Genomic DNA, 19438 nt, shown 5'->3' with positions numbered 1-19438 from the left:
CCATTACAAAGCATACAAATGAGTCGAGTGTGTGTCTTGGCGTTCACGTAACCCCTGAGACTGTCTCATGGAACGCCTAATGTTTCATGGAGCACCGATTAAAAACCATCGCACTATAATGATTGTCGAGTATATAAATACAATCCCAAAGTCAAGTCGATAATAGTCCCCTGTCCATACATAACTGTGTCCTCACTGGCAATTTTAAAGACCGTTGACTTGCAGTGCAAAATTCCATATTCGCAAAGTCGTGATTAGTAAAAGGTGGGCCACTGAACATTTTCAAAGCGGAAAATGCTCACGACTTTGAATAGTTAGAGAGCCACCGGCTTACAGAGACATGTTCGTAAGTCATATTTAGAAGTAAACAGTCAGTTACTAATCGAGCTTGGATAATGAGCTTCGCGTTTACCACAATCAGTCGATACCAAACACATCCACACTTATACTGGTACAGTCGGTCACATATCACGCACTTCACAAAAGTAATGATTCTATTTGACACAGATAAATATAGTTGATGAAAATGAGTTGACTTCCTCATACCATGTGTTGGCATGTGGTACGAAATCCTGGAAATCATTTCACATATTCTGAACAGAAACAGTTGTCTGAAAATAGAATTCTGATCTTGGTAATACTAAAATTGTTGGCATTATCTCGATCAACTATGCTACTGCGGAGGGCGAGAAACGCAGTAGGGTAAATATCACAAATACGATCTTCTAGGGTTGCCATACGTCCGGAATTTCCCGGACATGTCCGTAATTCCACCGTCCAAACTGCGTCCGGCGGGAAATGCTGAATGCTCAAAATATTTTCGTAAATCAACATAGATAATGTCTTATTTTATATCGTGATGTAAAGAAAAAGAAAAGAATGTGTCACTGTGCGAATTTGTGGGGACACGAGCGCGTTTGGCTTCAAGAAGTATGGTTACAAAAATATTGACCGGCGAGAGGCCACGGAAGCTCAAAGGAGTGTTGGGATGACTCGAGTCATCTTTTTCGTATGACAGGACTTGACTCGAGTCACTTTGCTAAAATGACTTGACTTGACTTGACTCGGCGTATCAGAAATGTGGATTGACTCGTGACTCGGAGCAAAATTCACGAGTCAATTTCAAGTCATCCAGTAATCGGTGGCGATAAAAATCACTGTATCTTGCATATGTTCAGATTGTTCGCGAAACACTGGTGTAACCAGTAATAGCGACCAATAATTCAATGATCGTGCGTTTCACTGAGCCTCCATTGTTCTCTAACAAATACATTGAACGTAACTCCTCATCGCCGATCCCGCTGTAATACAGCGCATTGAAAAGCCCAGATGAAGAGAGAGCCGAACTCGTGAAAGGAGGCAGCAAATGAGCCGAAAAAAGACTAAAGTTCAAGAAAACATGCCATTATGCCATTATGAAATTTACTGTGTGGGCGCAAATAACCACGATGTTGCAAGCGCCAATTATATGCGTTAATAAAACAACAACATTGAACGCAAACGATTTGATCGAAGCTTACAGCTTACGTTGTCGTAAACTATAGTAGTAAAGTAATAAAATATAAAAACGTCTATATCTGTTCCCTATGTTCTTACCTCAACCAAGCCTCCTGTGTTTATTGAAAATGTAATGACGTAATCAAGTCACATACTTCGAAAAGGCAACTTGACTGGAATTGTGACTTGACTCGTGACTTGACTTGACTTGACTCGACTTGACTCGAGTCACCTCCAAAAATTGAGTGACTTGACTTGACTCGAGTCATCTTGGAAAATCGATTGACTTGACTTGACTCGAGTCAAAATGTGCAATGACTCGAAATGACTCGTGACTCGAAGGTAGTAACTTGATCCCAACACTGGCTCAAAGTCCTGGTTCATTCCAAGACAAATCCAGAAAGCTTGTTCTAATTGTTGTTGATGATAGGGTGTCGACCTGCGATTGCATCTTGGAGGGGGGCATATTTGGAATGCCTGAACAATTAGCAAATACTGTGTTTAGCAATATTGGTACAGAGGTATTGTCAGTCGTGCGAAGAAACTTCCACTTTTCAAAATTTATATAATGTAGACTGTAGTTCCCGTTCGGTAGTTGTAGGTAGGCTAACCATATAGGCTATCTTACGATGCATAGATCTACGTTCTTGGCTGCACAGTGCACATAGACCAGAGAACGGTATTTAAACGGTATGGACTCCGGAGTCGTGACGTTTTGGTATGAATGCGTGGCATTAGTTCCTACCCAATTCTAATCGATTATTGACTACAATAAGAGCATTATTATTGTGATCGACGCATATAAAACCCATCTTTTTCGACAGGCCTCTACCTGTAAGCTTGTGATCTGTCCATATATAGCGGCAGCTGGTTAATGTTTGAAGCATGGAAAATATGTATAAACATTGGAAATATTATTTACAAGTTTGCAATATATTATATAGTATACAATATATGTAGTTTATTTCATAAATACCTGCACGATTGTATTTATGTATAACCGAGGCAAGCTTTAAAATTTACGATCTGTTGCGAACCCGCAGTAGGCCTATATATTATAGAGCCAAGGAAATATCAAAGCTATTTTTCTGCAATCGTGATGCAGTCTGAATGTAGCCTAATACCGCTAATTCCGCTATAACACTATAGTTCAGCGATGGCAAGACTTTTTGGCTCGGTTTGACAATATGTTTCGAACCCCAGTATATAATATAGCACCAATAAGATATCGGAGCTAATTGTCCGTGTTCGTAATACAGTCGAAATGGAGCCTAATGCATGCTCTTTGTAACGATTTTACCATTGAGAACGAGGATAATTTTATGTCTGACAAGTAGCTATTTTCGCTAACAGCTATAATCAATATTTTCTACTAAATATCGACTTCTAAATATCTATCTACTAGTTGCCATGGTATCGATGACAATGCTTGCTGTAACTATTACCTGCGTCTTCTCGTGTGTTATCGGAGGAATCGAATCAATGCGAGGAGTGAATCAGAGTAAGTACCGCAGCTTACGATAAGGCCTGAGATAAGGATGTGGTGTTGTACCGCGATAAATTGCGGCGACAAAGATACAAAAAATATATCATTGAATTCGTTTAATTGCGGGAGACTTATATGACCAGCTGATTGGTCCATCAGTGGTTGCCAACCTCTTTATGGTCGCGACGGAATATCCGATTTTGAAATGAAAATGCCTTATTGTCCTTTGATTGTTTCGAGCAGGGCTTCCCAAACATTATGGTATACGACTGATGAATAAATAATATCATGGATTTGTTCATGCAATCTTTTTCGGGGTAATCGAATTTAGCCCCGATAATTGAGTCAATATCATGAAGACATAGCCTCTAGATCAGGGGGCCAACCTTTTCGGCCCAAGGTCCACATGACGAGATTTACGAACCATTGCGCGGGTCTCTTGAATGTTGGCGACTTTTCAGTGGTCCGATTGCAGAGAACTGGAATAGGTTACCTTGAAAATGATACATAATTACATATATTATCACGCATCAAAATCGATAACAATTTAGTCATGAAAACTCTGCGTGCATGCAATTCCTAGCCGCACGAAGCGCGAAATATTTTTAAAGTTAATGAATGAATTCGGTCAACAATAGTGGTATATTGCGGGTAGCCCCTGTATATCGCTGGGTGCATTTGACACGGACAGGATTATTTGGCGCTTCGACATATCAATATCGAAGATTTCGGCGAAAATGGGACTGACCCCTGGCTATATGCCAATGCGTCGGAGCTGATATTTTAGTCATCCTCTTCCGAAATTTTGCGATCAGGTTATTCAAACTTTTGGCTGGCCTTGTAAGTTGACAATAAATTACCTGGGTATTTTTTGTTGTTGATATTATAACTATGAATTGCGGAATTACCTCGCGGGCCACTTAAGACCTTCCCACAGGTCACGGATTCGCCGTCCCTGCACAAGCTGAAGGCGCATTTTTAATATTCGTCACTCCATAGCATTTACTTGAACTGCTTTAAAGCGATTTTGGTAGGCCTACTCGGCCTTGGAATAAACAAAGCATGCATCTGGGCACCTCACAATCTCACATAAGATATACAATGTAATACATGCATTGATGTTACCAGTATAGCAGTAGCAGATTTTAGTTCTCTGCTTTCCTCTGACCATCATGATGTTACGTCACGAAAATTGCCGATATATTTTTACGATACCTCTAATTTCCGACAACGATATTTCAGTTAAAGTGTGGTATCGACTCGGTATTATCGGTGAACCAATAACCGATTATAATCGGTGGGACTTTACTCAGCACACCTTGTCTTGGTCAAAATTGTTTAGATTCTTCTGGTGATTGGATTTCAATTTCAACCCGACGTTCAGTAAACTAAGATTACCATACTTCCCTCTTTTAAGGGGATTTGTCCTCCTTTTTGACTTTTTTGAAGTGTCCTTGGGGGACGCCCTAATGTTCGCTTTTTTTAGATTCTGTCCTCTTTTTTGAGAATTTTGGTTAAATGTGCGGCGAAATCGACTTGGATACATCAAATCAGCACCGAAGTAACGCCACGGCGGGTATTTCGATAGCTGGGGCGGAAAGTTGGCCATTTTTTTTTTTTTGTTTTGTTTGTTAGTCAACCAACTGATAATGTGAAAGAAAAACTGTATTTTGGGACCTGAGCCAGAAAGTTGTCCATTTTTTAGTCAACCGACTATTTTTTCAAAATTTTCCTCCGGTTTTGCAAATCTGAAAATTCTGAAAAAGTGTTCTCTTTCTAGATTTCCAAAATATGGTAACCCTAGCGTTGGCATGCTAACGTTTTCAGTTAATGGTGCGTGCGAACTAACATTTCAGGTTTTGAGAGTCTAATCATTTTGGAACCTGAATATTACGCCGGCTTTTCACAATTAGAACAATCTTATTTTGGGTGTTTTGACTACTACAACATGGCCGTTGGCCATGTACACCAGTCCAACGCAGTTATTTCGGGATGATAAGATGAAAACTGAGCAAATTACTCTAACCAAGAGAAATAATGTTGGCTGATATGCCATAAAAAATATTCACAATGATTGTTCAATGCTTATGCTTTGGCTCCTAAGAATTGACGAATCCCAAAATAATTGACCGGGAAACTTTTGTCACAAATGGCAAATGCAAACGTTCTGTTCGCAGAAGAGGGTTGGGACATGAATTCATGAATATACCAAGACAGGGGAGTAAATATGGATTTAGTTATCGAAAATGCCCTAACATCGTCGACTCCATAGCTGTAAACGATCGACAACACAATGACCATTATTATTATTATTCATAATCTTATCCATCCAACTTTATATGTCATGCCAACGTGCGAATGATCACAACCCCATTGAGTACAATTTGCAGCCAAATAGCTCAGCCACCCGGGCATTATAGATGTACAGGGTCCTAATTTGGAATTCGAGCCGTGGGCAACCTGAATCCGACAGCTTTTTCCGGAAAAATGATTGAATCCGGTATCTATAAATCCGGATCAGGACATGATTTCTATTTCACGAAAATGACTTCCAATTAGTTTATATCGACGTTATATATGAAGTTGAATTCTGCATTCTCCCACAAAAAATTCCTGATAGCCTTGGGCAGAGGTCTCAAACACGCGGCCCGCGAGAACATTTTGTGCGGCCCACGACGGCATTTTGGAATTTCAAGTATTCAACAAAATATTCAGGTGCCATATATCTTTTTTAGATATAACTTGAAATTCACCCTAAAACTACTATAATAATCACTGAAATCACAACAAACTTCACTATCACATCTCTTTTAAAAGCTACCATGCGGTAGAAGACCAGCTATCACGTCACATTTCTAGTTCATGACATGACATGACCCGTTGATGATTCGTGACTGAAAATTGCGATTTGGTTTGGTGCGACCTTTTGTAAAATTACTCGATTTCGGATTGACTTGGCGTAGAAATAGAAATGACTCGAGTTGAGTCGGGTCAAACGTCAAAATCAGAGAAGGACTTGCGACTCGGATCGGTGACTTGGTAATTCTACGGACACAACAACAATAGTTGCGTTGTGTAGGGTACATAGCTATCTAATCAAGTCAGCATGGAAACCATTGCCACTCTGTGATCCCGGTGACGTATAGTTCGTTACATGCTGGATGTTGTTTGTTCTCTCCATCCATGTTATTATCGACGGCGAGTGAGGTAGTAGTAATCTCCACAGGCATTTGGAGCAGCCGTAAATTTGCATTGATCCACCTCGTCGAAATTGAATTGCTCAGATTGTGAACTTGCAAGGCCAACCAAAAAGATGATTAGTCTGGCCGCGACACTTGGGATGTTGATGACTAAAATATCAGTTCCGACGCATTGGCAGATCCAGGGTCCAGTCACAATTTTAGTAAATCGTCGTACATTACAATAAACTAACATAGCAGTAAAACTTTTCTTCACGCTTCGCGTGTTTAATTGTTACACGATTTCTTTCTTTGTAGCCTACCCCCACATGAAAATGAAAAAACGCCTGATTTAGCTGATTGAGTCTAACTATATTCGTAATTACGAGAGAAAGTATTTTCGCGTTTGCGCTCGCAGAAAGATCGTCGACGATGAAATGTGGGCACAAAATGATTGTCGTATATTATCTTCGATATCGATATGTTCAGATGCCGAATAGCCCTGTCCTTGCAAACTGAGCCCAGCGGGCGGTATACAGTCGACCCGCAATATGCCCAAGTAATATTAATATCAACTTTGAAATTTTTACGCGCCTGGCGCGGCTAGTGGGCAACGCACTCGTTCGTAAATTTCATGTGGCCCTTTAGCCGAAAAGGTTGGCCACCCCTGGTCTATATAAATTACTAATTTGCCCGTAGGTTATTTATTTATAGTAATCTAGAGCCTGTCAGCCGTCAGTAACATCGGATGCAGCAACGAAGACATAGGTGCCGCCGTACCGCCTTGTGACGTCATAATGAATACTTGTCAATTGTCGATAACATCATAGTTGCACTAGAACAGTGGTTCTCAACCGTCGGTCCGCGGACCGGTGCCGGTCCGCGACGACATTCCTGCCGGTCCGCCAGGTAAATTACAATTTTATACCCTAAATTCAAGATGCAATGTAAAAGGCTTGTCCATTGATCAAATAAATAAAACATTAAATTTTAAACTGATTCAGAACTTCTTGAGGTAACACTAGGGCTGGAAACATGTTCGATTTGACGTAAAGTTCAAGGCGCTTCTTCGATATACGCCCGAGATCGAAACAGTGTTTCACGTAACACCAGCAAGTGCTTCCCATGAGCATGATGCAATTTTATAACCGTCAAAATAATTTTTTGCCTTTGGAGAGATATAAGGGTTGGAGGTGGGTTAGGGTCGAAGTTGGGTTAGGGTATCCCAAGATTACGGTTGGGGACGGGGGATATTAAGGTTGGCGGAGGGGTATAGGAGTTGGATGCGGGTTAGAGTTAGGGTCAAAGTTGAGTTTGGGGTATCCTAAGATTAGGGTTGGGGAAGGGGGATATTAAGGTTGGCGGAGGGGTATAGGAGTTGGATGCGGGTTAGAGTTAGGGTCAAAGTTGAGTTTGGGGTATCCCAAAATTAGGGTTTGGCAAGGGGAATATTAGAGTTCGGGGAGGGGGGTCTTAGAGTTGGATGTGGGTTGGGGTTAGGGTTAAAGTTGAGGTTAGGGTTTCCCCAACCCTAATTTCCCCCTCTCCCCCAACCCTACTCTTGGGATACCCTAACCCCAACTTTGATCCTAACCCACATCCAACCCTAATCTCCCTCGTTTCTATTCCCTAATACCCCCTCCCCCAACCGTAATCTTGGGATACCCTAACCCCGGCTTTGACCCTAACCCACATCCAACACCAATATATCCATTCCATCAACCCTAATATCCGTCTATTCAAATGAAGAAAAATATATTTTGACGTTTATAAATGTATATCGTGTTCATGGGGAAACATTTACGGGTGTCATGGGGAACACTGATTTGATCTTGGGCGTATATCGAAGAAGCGCCAAGTTCAAGACGTGTCATTTGACGACATGCGAGCGACAAGTACTGAACAGGTACGAGCCAGACATGGGGTGATTACTTCATGAATGTAATCGATTGCGATTACGATTACTTCTGAATCACGCGATTACGATTACGATTACGATTACAGCAAAATTGGGAAGTAGTCGATTACGATTACGATTACATTGGAAAAGTAATCACGATTACTCACGATTACATTTATTTTGTATCGTAGTAGTTATATTGGAAGACACTACATGGATTGCGCTGGAAAGGCCCAATGATATAACAACTGTCTTTAAAAAAGATGGGACATTTCCTTGTTACGTCATAATGTACCCGTTGCCCATTTTATAGAGGACGGTTTATCGCACCCAATGATTTGCATTCTTGCCAGGTCCATAACTGCCGCACCCCTAATTCCCCAATAGGGTAGGGAGCGTGGTTGGAGGGGACTCAAAAGTATTTTGTAAACGAACATAAATTATAGAGTATTTTCGAGAGATTTCATTAACTTGGAATTTCTCTTTGAGCTTTGCGATTTAAATGTCTCTAGATAGCTTGATTTCGAAATGCATACGTTACGTATCCCCCTCAAGAAATAAAGCATGCATAATTATTAGTAATAGGCATTTAGGTGCCAGTCAATACCGCTCCTCGACACATCGAAAGACATACGCAGTTTTGGCCAACATGAGACTCCACGAAGTGTGCTATTAAAGAAAGACATTGGCCAAAACTTAGGGTATGTGTCCAATGTTAATAGCCGCGCTGGGTGGGCGTGACTAACAAGTCCATTCCTTCCAATCTGAGCCCACGATGCAAAGGCCACCCGGGCACCCACAGAGCATTAGACATGACAATTTGTGTGTGCGTCTCAGTGGTCTCACGCAAGTTTTTCTTTTAGTCTGCTGTTTGGGCCGCTACAATCAATATCTTTTGGCTATATAACAGACCGGAGGTCACGAATTAACAACATACAATAAAGTAATTATTGCAAGGTACCATATGTTATAATTATGAATTACGCCCCCCACTGTTCAGGTAAATCTGACCATCGGGCGCTGAGATAGGATTAAAAATGCAATATAATGCAATCACCAATATGATTGACGAAATTAAATCTTCAACTTCAAAATTGACTACCCTATGGGGGCCCAAGACCAAAGTTTGGTTGGGGGACGCTTTTGCTGTTTTGATCCTGATTCTAGCTACACAACCCACGCTAACATGGTATATAAGCCGATGGCTATGGCGGCAGGTCCAAATGTTCAGTAAAGAATTGTGAAATAACGATTGGCGCCCGTTTTGAGTAGAATAATATGAGAATAACAGAAAGTGAACATAAAATTCTGCCTTCAACTTAATGTGATAATGTAATGCAAGCTGCCATTACGAGAAACGGCAAAACAACGGCCCAGATATGATCTATATCAGCAGCTAATGCTTCGTTGTGGAAACCGTAATGTTTTATTTGAAGAGTACAAAATTTTAAACCTTTGTCTGCTGTACGTTCGTACCATATAGGCCTACTGCTCGCCAAGCAGCAACAGTGAAACTGCATTTAACTATAGAATTGGAACTATTACATTCTATAGTTTAACTAAGCCTAACCAAACATCAATACAAAAGTTGCTATTTTAACTTAGGCAGAGAGGTGATTATGATTAATTATCCTGATGCGAGGTAGTGGCGCCTGAAATGTATTGATAAACCGATATACAGCACGGTGGGTTTTCTTACAATCATACTAATGTACATGGTACATCGAATATCTATATTCTATTTACTATGTGTGGACACTTCCTACGCAAAGACGAGCAAAGCTAATAGGCTACCTCTGACGTAATAATGAGCAGTGGCATTCGAAAATCAGACGTTTGTGCTCTCAATAACTGATATAACATCTTTTCCTTGTTCACGAGTGTTCAGTTTATGTCACAGTCCTTGTACAAATAAAAAGTAATCGTTATTTCACAAAGAAATCGATTAAATATGGGAAGTAGTCGATTACGATTACGATTACTTCGGGATTTTTTCGAATGTAATCGAATGCGATTACGATTACTTAAAAATGCTGTAATCGTCGTAATCGATTACGATTACTAATCGCGATTACCCCATGTCTGGTACGAGCTGACTCATCGCTAAACAGCGCAGTTTGCGCGAGCATTCGTCTTCAATTCATTCATTCTGTGCAGGACCGTAACCGGGGCACCCCAAACCGCCTAATAGGAGAAAAGAACCCGAAATTATTTTGCAAATGAACATCAGGGTTGTATCCAAGTCATAAGGTTCCGGGTCACAAGTCAATCTCACTTTTTTAGTTTTGACTCGAGTCAATTCGAGTCATTTTCAATTCACCACCGAGTCAAGTCCGAGTCCAAGTCACTGAGTAGACTGTCGAGTCCGAGTCATAGTGTTTGACTCGAGCCCGGGTCCAAGTCATTGTGTGCGGACTTGTCAGTTTCGAGTTAATGTCATGTGAGACCCAGTTTTCACAACTCTACCGGGTGATATCGAATGCTTCTCATTCATAATATCCTAATTTTCTTCACTTTTAACAGTTTCAGGTAGCATTTTCAAGTGCCAGTATTGACAGACGAAATAATATCAGCGTGAAAACTTTACTATTCTTCGAAATTGCAATGAAATGCCTGTCTTGGTAGACCCAGTCTCGAGTCATATTACTCGGTCCGAGTCATGTGCAATGACTCGAGTACAAGTCGAGTCAATACACAAATTGACTCGAGTCATTACAACCATGATGAACATAAATCATAGCGTATTTATTTGAAACTTTTTCCAACATTTTTCAATTTCTTTTCGCTCTTTGTGCGATTTAGTGTCGCATATTGCATATTAGGTGCCCGTCTCCGAGAAATACGCATGATTTATAGAGATAGGCATTTGGGCGTCAGCCATTACCGCGCCATGACGTACCAACACAAAACAATGAAGATTAGGCTAACATGCGACTCCGAAAGGCGTGCCAAAAATACGGCAGCGAGAAAACCGATTCAGTCATGAATGGTGGAAAATTTTCGCTATTGACGCAATTAAGCTACTTAAACTCTTTGCTTACACCGAAACGCTTCTTGTATCGATATTGTCCAAGAGAAGAATATTATTCGAGTTGGCGTGGTCCGTTAAACCCATGGCCTTCGGCACGAAAGACTGTAAACGACTCTCGACGGTAGCACGTTTATCTGGATAAGGCAATTTTACATCGACTCAGCAGACTGACTACCATAAAATCACATGGATGCCATCGTGAAGATAATTAATCACGATCAAACCCTCTAAATGTCGGTCTCTAGCATCATATAACTGCAAAAAACGGTTGCATGCTTTCAGTGGCGTATGCAGGGGGGGGGTTAGGGGGTCGGAACCCCCTTTTTCAAAATCCTCAAAATTGATGTAAAATATAGCCTCTAATATTTGCTAATTTATTAGTTTAACATATTCGTTTTTACGTATGAGAAGGCGAATATGGCGTGTTAATGTTATTTAAGGGGACTAAAACCTCTACCAAATCTTGGAATCATGCGCCGAATTAGTCGAAAGGATAAAATAGGTCATTATATTTCGCTAATTCCACACGAATTCTGCACTTGTTCAGCTACATTTCAGCTGTGGCAGTTGCTGACGTTCTCAACTTTCTTCCCTCGATTTCTCTCTCGCCTTGCTAAAACGAGAGACGCATTTTAGGAAAATCTAATCTAATTGGCCGACGCGATACGTAATTGCAAAGACAAAGTTGTCGGCAATCAACATCGCCCGCGAATTCGCTGCACCTGCTCGCCTTGAAATCCTAATTAAGAATTGCACAGCGTGTTGATTGATCAGCGAGACGCAGACACGGCGGCACCAGTACGACAATGCGATTATTGGCGAGAAATGGTCTACGATTGACATTCACATTTCAAAATACAAGCCTAGCAATCAGGGCTTTGGAGCAGCCGTAAATTTGCATTGCTCCAGCTCCGGCTCCGGAGCTTTCTTCTATCATACAGTAGCTCTGGCTCCAGCTCCGGAGCCGCATTATTATCACAGCTCCGGCTCCAGCTCCGGCTCCGGCTCTGAAAACTATCGAAGGTGTCTGTCTATATCAGGGGCAGGCAACCCGCGGCCTGCAGGCCATATGTGGCCCGCGAGAAGGTTTTGAGTATCCGCGAGCTAATTTCCCATTATATTATCGAAATTCACTGTTATATTATCGAAATTGAATTGCTTAGATTGTGAATTTGCAAAGCCAACCAAAAATATGACTAGTCTGGCCGCGAGACTTGGGATGTTGATGACTAAAATATCAGTTACGACGCATTGGCAGATCCAGGGTCCAGTCACATTTTTAGTAAATCGTCGTACATTACAATAAACTAAAGTAGTAAAATCTTTCTTCACGCATCGCATGTTTAATTGTCACACGATTTCTTTCTTTGTAGCCTACCCCCACCTGAAAATGAAAAAACGCCTGATTTAGCCGATTGAATCTAACTATATTCGCAATTACGAGAGAAAGTCTTTTCGCGTTTGCGCTCGCAGAAAGATCGTCGACGATGAAATGTAGGCACAGAATGATTGTCGTATATTAGCGGAAATCTTCGATATCGATATTTCCAGATGCCGAATAGTCCTGTCCTTGCAAACTGAACTTTCTTCTCCTGTAGCAATGCGGCTACTGGTTGGAATTGAACCAAATTTGGTGTGTAGGCTTAAATTAGGTCACCTAACAATTTAATCAAATAGCCAGTGCGATTTGAGAAACAAAGTCATTTTTGAAGAGCCCTAGTATACAGACGACCCACAATATACCCAAGTAATAATAATATTAACTTTGAAAATTTTACGCGCCTGGCGCGGCTGGTGGGCAGCGCACTCGTTCGTCAATTTCATATGGCCTTTAGCCGAAAAGATTGGCCACCCCTGGTCTATATAGACTACTAATTTACCCGTAGGTTAGTTATCTATAGTAATCTAGAGTCTGTCAGCCGTCAGTAACATCGGATGCATGAAGACATATAGGTGCCGCCGTGCCGGCTTGTGACGACATTGTGAATACAATTGTCGATAACATCGTAGTTACATAACGCACTTTACTTCATCCCATTGCTGTGTACAGCATTCAAATTCTGATGCGGCGTTTAAACACTGGAACTGTACTCGTTAACATTAAGCCATACAGCTCAATTCAATTTTTAAATGTGCGATTATTATTCAACTGTAACTGTAGTAAGAGCAATATGGGCGGATATAACGACGTCATCAATACAAATTCGATTTGTACCAAATGGCCAATGGTTTGACGTTCGATATTGGTGTTCTCGTTACCAGTCCATCCGGTGTCGATCAAGTTATCCTCTCTCCCATTTCGCATCATACATGGTGATCATTATTTTCGAACCGTATACAATTGGCCAACAAGGTTGTGCTGATGATGAAATTGCGGGTATGCCGAATACCCACAATATTCACAGGCATATTTCGCATACCGAGGTTCGTCACTCATGTATGAAAATTGAACATTATGAACATATGACTGCTCTGCTGTTAAATCCCCAGGAACATGGTTAGTCGGAAAAGGTAGCGCCAAAGAGGAAAAGATTCTTAATTTCGCGAAGGCCTGCTGTTGAATTATGTGAACTCAGCAGATATGGTTGTTGCATATATAATGGCATTTTATGAAATACGTCGCAGCCGGAGCTACTCCTCAAATAACAAACTCGAGCTCCGGCTCCGGCTCCGACTGAATTTTATGTAGAGCTCCGGCTCGGCTCCAGCTCCGGTAAAAATTCACGGCTCCAGCTCCGGACTCCGGCTCCGGCTCCAAAGCCCTGGTCAGACCGATTATTTTTTCGTGCGTGAGCGTTTGTTACCTAACCTAGTGAGGCGTGATGCAATGAAGTTTGGGTAACACTGATCTAAATAGCATATCTATTACCCACAAATGTGGACGAGTTATCTCAAATCGAGGCAATAGCAGACAATACACATCAGACAGTAACGTCAAATTACTAGTTTGGACTGTTAGAGTAACAAAACTGAAATACTTAGAGATTTCGGTTTGAAAGAGAGGATGCAATTCATCGATGTTCATGTCTCGCATAGCCTTCATTTGTTTGATTAGCAACCATGCTACGCATACAATTCCAGAGTTTAAAGTACCCGCTGGCAACACAACGACTGCCGTTATCGACGAGCAACGCAGCATTGCTCATGGTAATGAAGGTAATCCTTTTTCCACGTATGTCGGCGCCAAGGTAACCTACTGCCACGTTATCTTTTTTGTAACAGGGAGATGCGATGTTTTATACGACCGGAAATGCTTTAACCTAATCATATCGAGGGCATCCATGCCTCTAGGAGAAGCTGAGGTGGTGTGCAAAGAGGCAAAAGGAAAATTGGCGAATGTTTACGGCGAAGAGCATTTTAATATGTTAAGGGCACTGCTTCGTTCAAGAACTAACATTGGGGCAGGGGGAAACTCCGCGTGGTTTGGAATGACGGTCGATGAGTCGGTTGGTTGATTTACTATTGGTGGGACAGGACACATTGATTATGTATTCCAATTGGTTTCGGTGCATTGAGTAATCAAGCACAATCAGTATTTTGAACAGGTCATTTGTGCTGCCAAATTTCAGAATTATACACGAAACAATATATTCATATTGTTAACTTATGCGCTAAAAGCTGTCTCTCGGGAATAATGCGTTGAATTAAATTCTAAATGTTCGAATTACTGATACAGGACATACTTAAGCAAGTCGGCATGCGGTTTGCGAGCCCCAGTTTGTCCACCCTTTCTATATTCTATGTCCGATTTGTTTCAACTCCCTCGTGCTCGCATTCTATTTTTAGGACGGACTTATTCATTTACATATACCCATTATGCATCAATTCCATTCCCAATGTCGTTGATGGATATATTTCAGCCATGTTAACTGATTGAGAATCATCGAATTCAAAAGGTTTGGTGTATATGGTATGCTTTCTGAATCATAACAGAAGCGAGATGGACTCATGCCATGTGAAATATGAATGTGAACGCACTGCAAGCAGTAATATAGAAATATCATCATTAAAATTACATAAAACAATAGATTATAATTCCGATTCTAATAATGATTAGAATATTACTACAATCCTTGAAAAGGTGTTTCGATAGTGCATCAAACGTCCAATTTCACCTTCCTCCCCCGTTTCATGCAGGCTCACGACATCGTTGCTTGACACAGTGGAAATCTGAATTGAAAATCAACCGTAGAATCTAGGCCTACTTATCGAACGAGAAGCGCGTATGTGACAATGTTTGTAGTGTGTAATTTAAATTCTCAGCGTCGAGGAGTAATAAATACTACGTTTTTGCCATAGTGCCCGATATGTAGGGTTACCATACGTCCTCTATTTTCAGGTTTTTTCAAAATGTCCTCCGTGGACGCCTAAATGTCCTCCTTTACAGCTTTTACAGCTAGGATAATGAACATGTTCAACTGAAAATCGGTATAAATGACGTGAAATAGGTAATATGGAAGTTCTAACGGGTCTTTCCGGACTCGAACGGAAATGACGACCTTTTGTATAGTTAACATCACTAAATTCAAGTGAAAGTGGGTAAATTGGGCGTCGAATGAATATGATGACCATTTTTAGTGAACTCAATAAAATTTCCAGTAAATATGTCAAGATCGACTGTTTTCAGTTTCGATCAAGTAAGCTTTACGATTTGGTAAAAGTGTCATCCTTTCCCGATTCCAAAATATGGTAACCCGATGCCAATATGTTAATCTTGGAAGTCGGAGTTTTTTGCGATAGGATTGCCATCGGTAATTTAGTCTGGAACTTTTAATAAAATAAATTATTTTCACGTATAAATCTTATATATGTCATTATATAATTGCGGTAACATGTATGTTGAAATCGAGGCGAATAAAAACATTGTATTTGAAAAATAATTTGACACGTTCTTAAAAAATTCTAATTTTGGGCACAAACATATTTATAATTGGTGAAATCTTTCCCGTTTCCCGACCACGAGGACAGCTATCATGATGTTTACAATCGTTGTCTTTCGTGAGATGCTTAGATGAGTTTACAACCGATCATGGCGCTCACGAGCTTTTTCTCGAATTTGGTACAATGTGTGCGTGCATGACACACGAATTACACACCAATTTCATTCCATGTGCATGCCTCTTCCAAGGTATATCCCAGTGGTTCCAAACGTGGGTAATATCGTCCCCTCAGTTGTCGATTTTGAGAAACAAGGGGCGAAAATACCAAAGGGGAGAATATGAGGCGATAGGGGGTGAAAATGTTAGAACGTCCAGTGAGATATAGTAAATCAACACTGCGAAATATGCATGTAAAGCTGGCTTATTCTGCATATGACGCGAAAAAAAGGTCAACTGGACGAAAAGTAGTCGCGAAAACCGGTTTTCAGAGCAAGTATACAGAATCGGAAAATTGCCTCTTTTTTAGTGAATTCACCAGCGATCAGAGTTAGGTCAAAATATTTCCCGATAATATGTCCTCTTTTTCGGATCCATAGATATTCGGGGCAAAAATTTGTGTCGAGATTGATAAGGCGGCGATGAGCCGAAAAAGGTTGGGAACCACTGAGATTAATCTACTGCTCTAGGGATGGTGTGAACCTCTGAAAGGTTCAGGTTCGTGTGAACGCGAACCTTTTTGAAAGGTTCTGTGTGAACGCGAACGTGAACCTCATGACGCCACGTGCTAATTCCAACCCAACATTTCAGTGCTGCGGTAGCCTATATTAATGTACAATGTACATTAGGGCTGTTCAAAAATAACCTTTTTTCCTGAATCTTTCTGGTTACTTGATTGAATCGTTATGTTGCCTTAAAAAATGACGCACACCAAATTTGAACTCATTCCAACCAATATTCGCGGATTTCGTAGAGTTTGAAAATTTTGAATTTGCCTAAAAATGCAAAAAAAAAAATTTTTTTTCAAGTTTCCTTCCAACGTTATGAAATTGTTGCGCTGTCTTCAAAAACGATGCAAAACAAATTTGACTCAATTCGAAGCCGCAGAAGTGGAGTTATTTCAGTTTTTCTTTGATAATTCTGGGATTATCCTTGATTGGTGGATCATCCCAGAATTATCATCAAAAAACTTGAATAACTCGGCTTCTGCAGCTTGGAATTGAGTCAAATTTGTTTTGCATCGTTTTTGAAGACAGCGCAACAATTTCATAAGGTTGTGAGGAAAATTGGAAAAAAATTTTTTTTTGCATTTTTAGGCAAATTCAAAATTTTCAAACTCTACGAAACCCGCGAATATTGGTTGGAATGAATTCAAATTTGGTGTGCGTCATTTTTTAAGGCAACCTAACGATTTAATCAAGTAACCCGCAAGATTCAGGTAAAAAGGTTATTTTTGAACAGCCCTAATGTACATGTACACTATCCGTAGCGACGAGTCGGACCACATATAATGCCGCAATGCGGTAAATATTGGCGTTTTAAACGTCGCCAGCGGTGTCAACGGAGGCAGTCAAAGGATATAATAATCCGATAAAATCAATATCTTCAGTCGCTTTGCCAACAGTTTCGACGAGGACTTGTAATGGAAAAGAAGCTTACGCCTTAACGGTCTAGGCCAGTCCGGACAATTTATTCCGCGTCTGAGTATTGCTACGTTGATATTGAGCAAAGTGTTGAACGAGCTTCTGTACTTTTACCGATATTACCCCATTTACAAGTTATAGAGCAGTAACTAACAACCCAATCGTACGGATTTGTTTTTTTTTTATGATACCGTAAACATATGAAATCAAGATTGACTCCGTACGCCTGCTGGATTTTTTACATCAGACAACGATATCAATTTCAGTGATTGGTTGGATAAGCACCATTCGCTGACTACCTACACGTAGTGAATTTTGCTCCTAATGTTGTGTGATTGCGGGTCAACCTGACAGCAGAGAGTTACTTAATATTCGAGCAAACTTTTGTAACAAAGCAAGTAAAATTTCTGAGATTTTCAAGATGCATCCTCGCTTAGTGTTGATTTTTTATACTGCCAGCGTCATGCATATAGTGGCCCGTACTTGAAATGTAATAAATTTCAACCAAAGATGTTATAACGAAGTGAAAATTGTAATATATGAAAAAGGTTCACAGTGCAGAACCTACCAAGGTTCGTTTGTGAACGTGAACCTCTAAATTTCCGAGGTTCACACACAGAACGCGAACGTGAACCTCACGTTCACACCATCCCTAAGTCTGCTACTACCACAACGTAAGCTGTGATCATTTTGTTTATGGTCTATTTATTTGTGATGTAACAGTAGAGGATCGGTGATACGTACAATAAGTGGCTAACTGGTTACTCTCACAAGTGACACAAGTATATCGCATATAATACGAACATACACAAAATACAGTGTTTGATTGACACCGTTTACTTGATGACTTGAAATTGACTCGTAGATTTTGCTCCGAGTCACGAGCCAATCGGCATTTTTGAAGCGCCGAGTCAAGTCAAGTCATTAGTGCAAAGTGACTTGAGGCAAGTTAAGTCTTACTATAAAGTTAACTCGAATCATCCCAGCACTGATAGACTCCTCGCCATCTCATCGGCATAAGAGGTATGTTAACGGAAACGATTGTGGGCCTTGCTACAAGTCGGCAGATCATAAATCGCAATGAAAAAAATGTCGGCTCAGTGTAAAATGACCAATGTCGTCGAACCACCATGACTACCGAAACAACAATAACGGATGTACTGCATTTAGACTCGAAGAGTAAAACTTTCAAATGGAGAATGGGCGCCGTACACCAGATGGACAAAAAGCCGACCTTACACGCCATCAAGACCCTATATAGGATTTTACGTCCATTATGACAATTTGAATACAGATTATCAAGGATATCGAGATCTGTGGTCGTCCCAGACCCAGCATGGAGTCGTATGCGAATCAAAAGTTCCGTGGGAGCAATAATTTAGATCAAAATATTTTATTTTGTTCTCGCGGTGGAGTTTCATTTGGAAATGTTATTAACGGCAAGTTTATTTGCGGTAGCCCTGTGTTTTGGAATGCCTCAGTGATAAAATCCATGAATATTTTGAAAGTAAATTAGAAATAAACAAAGATAGCTACCGATGGTCTTTGATTATTGTCGGGAAAACTTGAGCCAGAAAAGAGTTGACGCTAACTTTGTAGAATGTAGACTGGTGATGAGATTATTTAGATACGAAGATACGTAGGTTTTGTAAATGTATCAGAACTGTGAAGTCGGGTTGCGTTAAGTTTCTTCCTGACGGAGTCCGAGTCACAGAAATTTTCCAACACTCTTTGTATCGCTGTTTGTTAAATTGCTCTGCCTCCTACTACAACAACTACTTCAAGATCGAAAATACTCTGATGTCACGAAAACGTGCCGGTACCG

At 40.7% G+C, this 19438-nt stretch overlaps 1 protein-coding gene across 1 annotated transcript; it reads left to right on the top strand.

The window, feature by feature from the left end:
* Positions 1-2876: 2876 nt before the first annotated feature.
* On the top strand, positions 2877-19153 carry LOC145451731 (uncharacterized). The gene is made up of 4 exons (XM_080329976.1): positions 2877-2998; positions 14175-14249; positions 14316-14539; positions 18784-19153. Exons 1-4 carry the CDS (start codon positions 2908-2910, stop codon positions 18988-18990), a joined length of 597 nt encoding a protein of 198 aa, XP_080186102.1. The 5' UTR covers positions 2877-2907; the 3' UTR covers positions 18991-19153.
* Positions 19154-19438: the final 285 nt, after the last annotated feature.

Source organism: Botryllus schlosseri, chromosome 12, assembly GCF_051294905.1.
Source record: "Botryllus schlosseri isolate E-star chromosome 12, Bs_hap1, whole genome shotgun sequence".
Classification (NCBI taxonomy): domain Eukaryota; kingdom Metazoa; phylum Chordata; class Ascidiacea; order Stolidobranchia; family Styelidae; genus Botryllus; species Botryllus schlosseri.
This window is presented reverse-complemented; position numbering and strand designations above follow the sequence as displayed.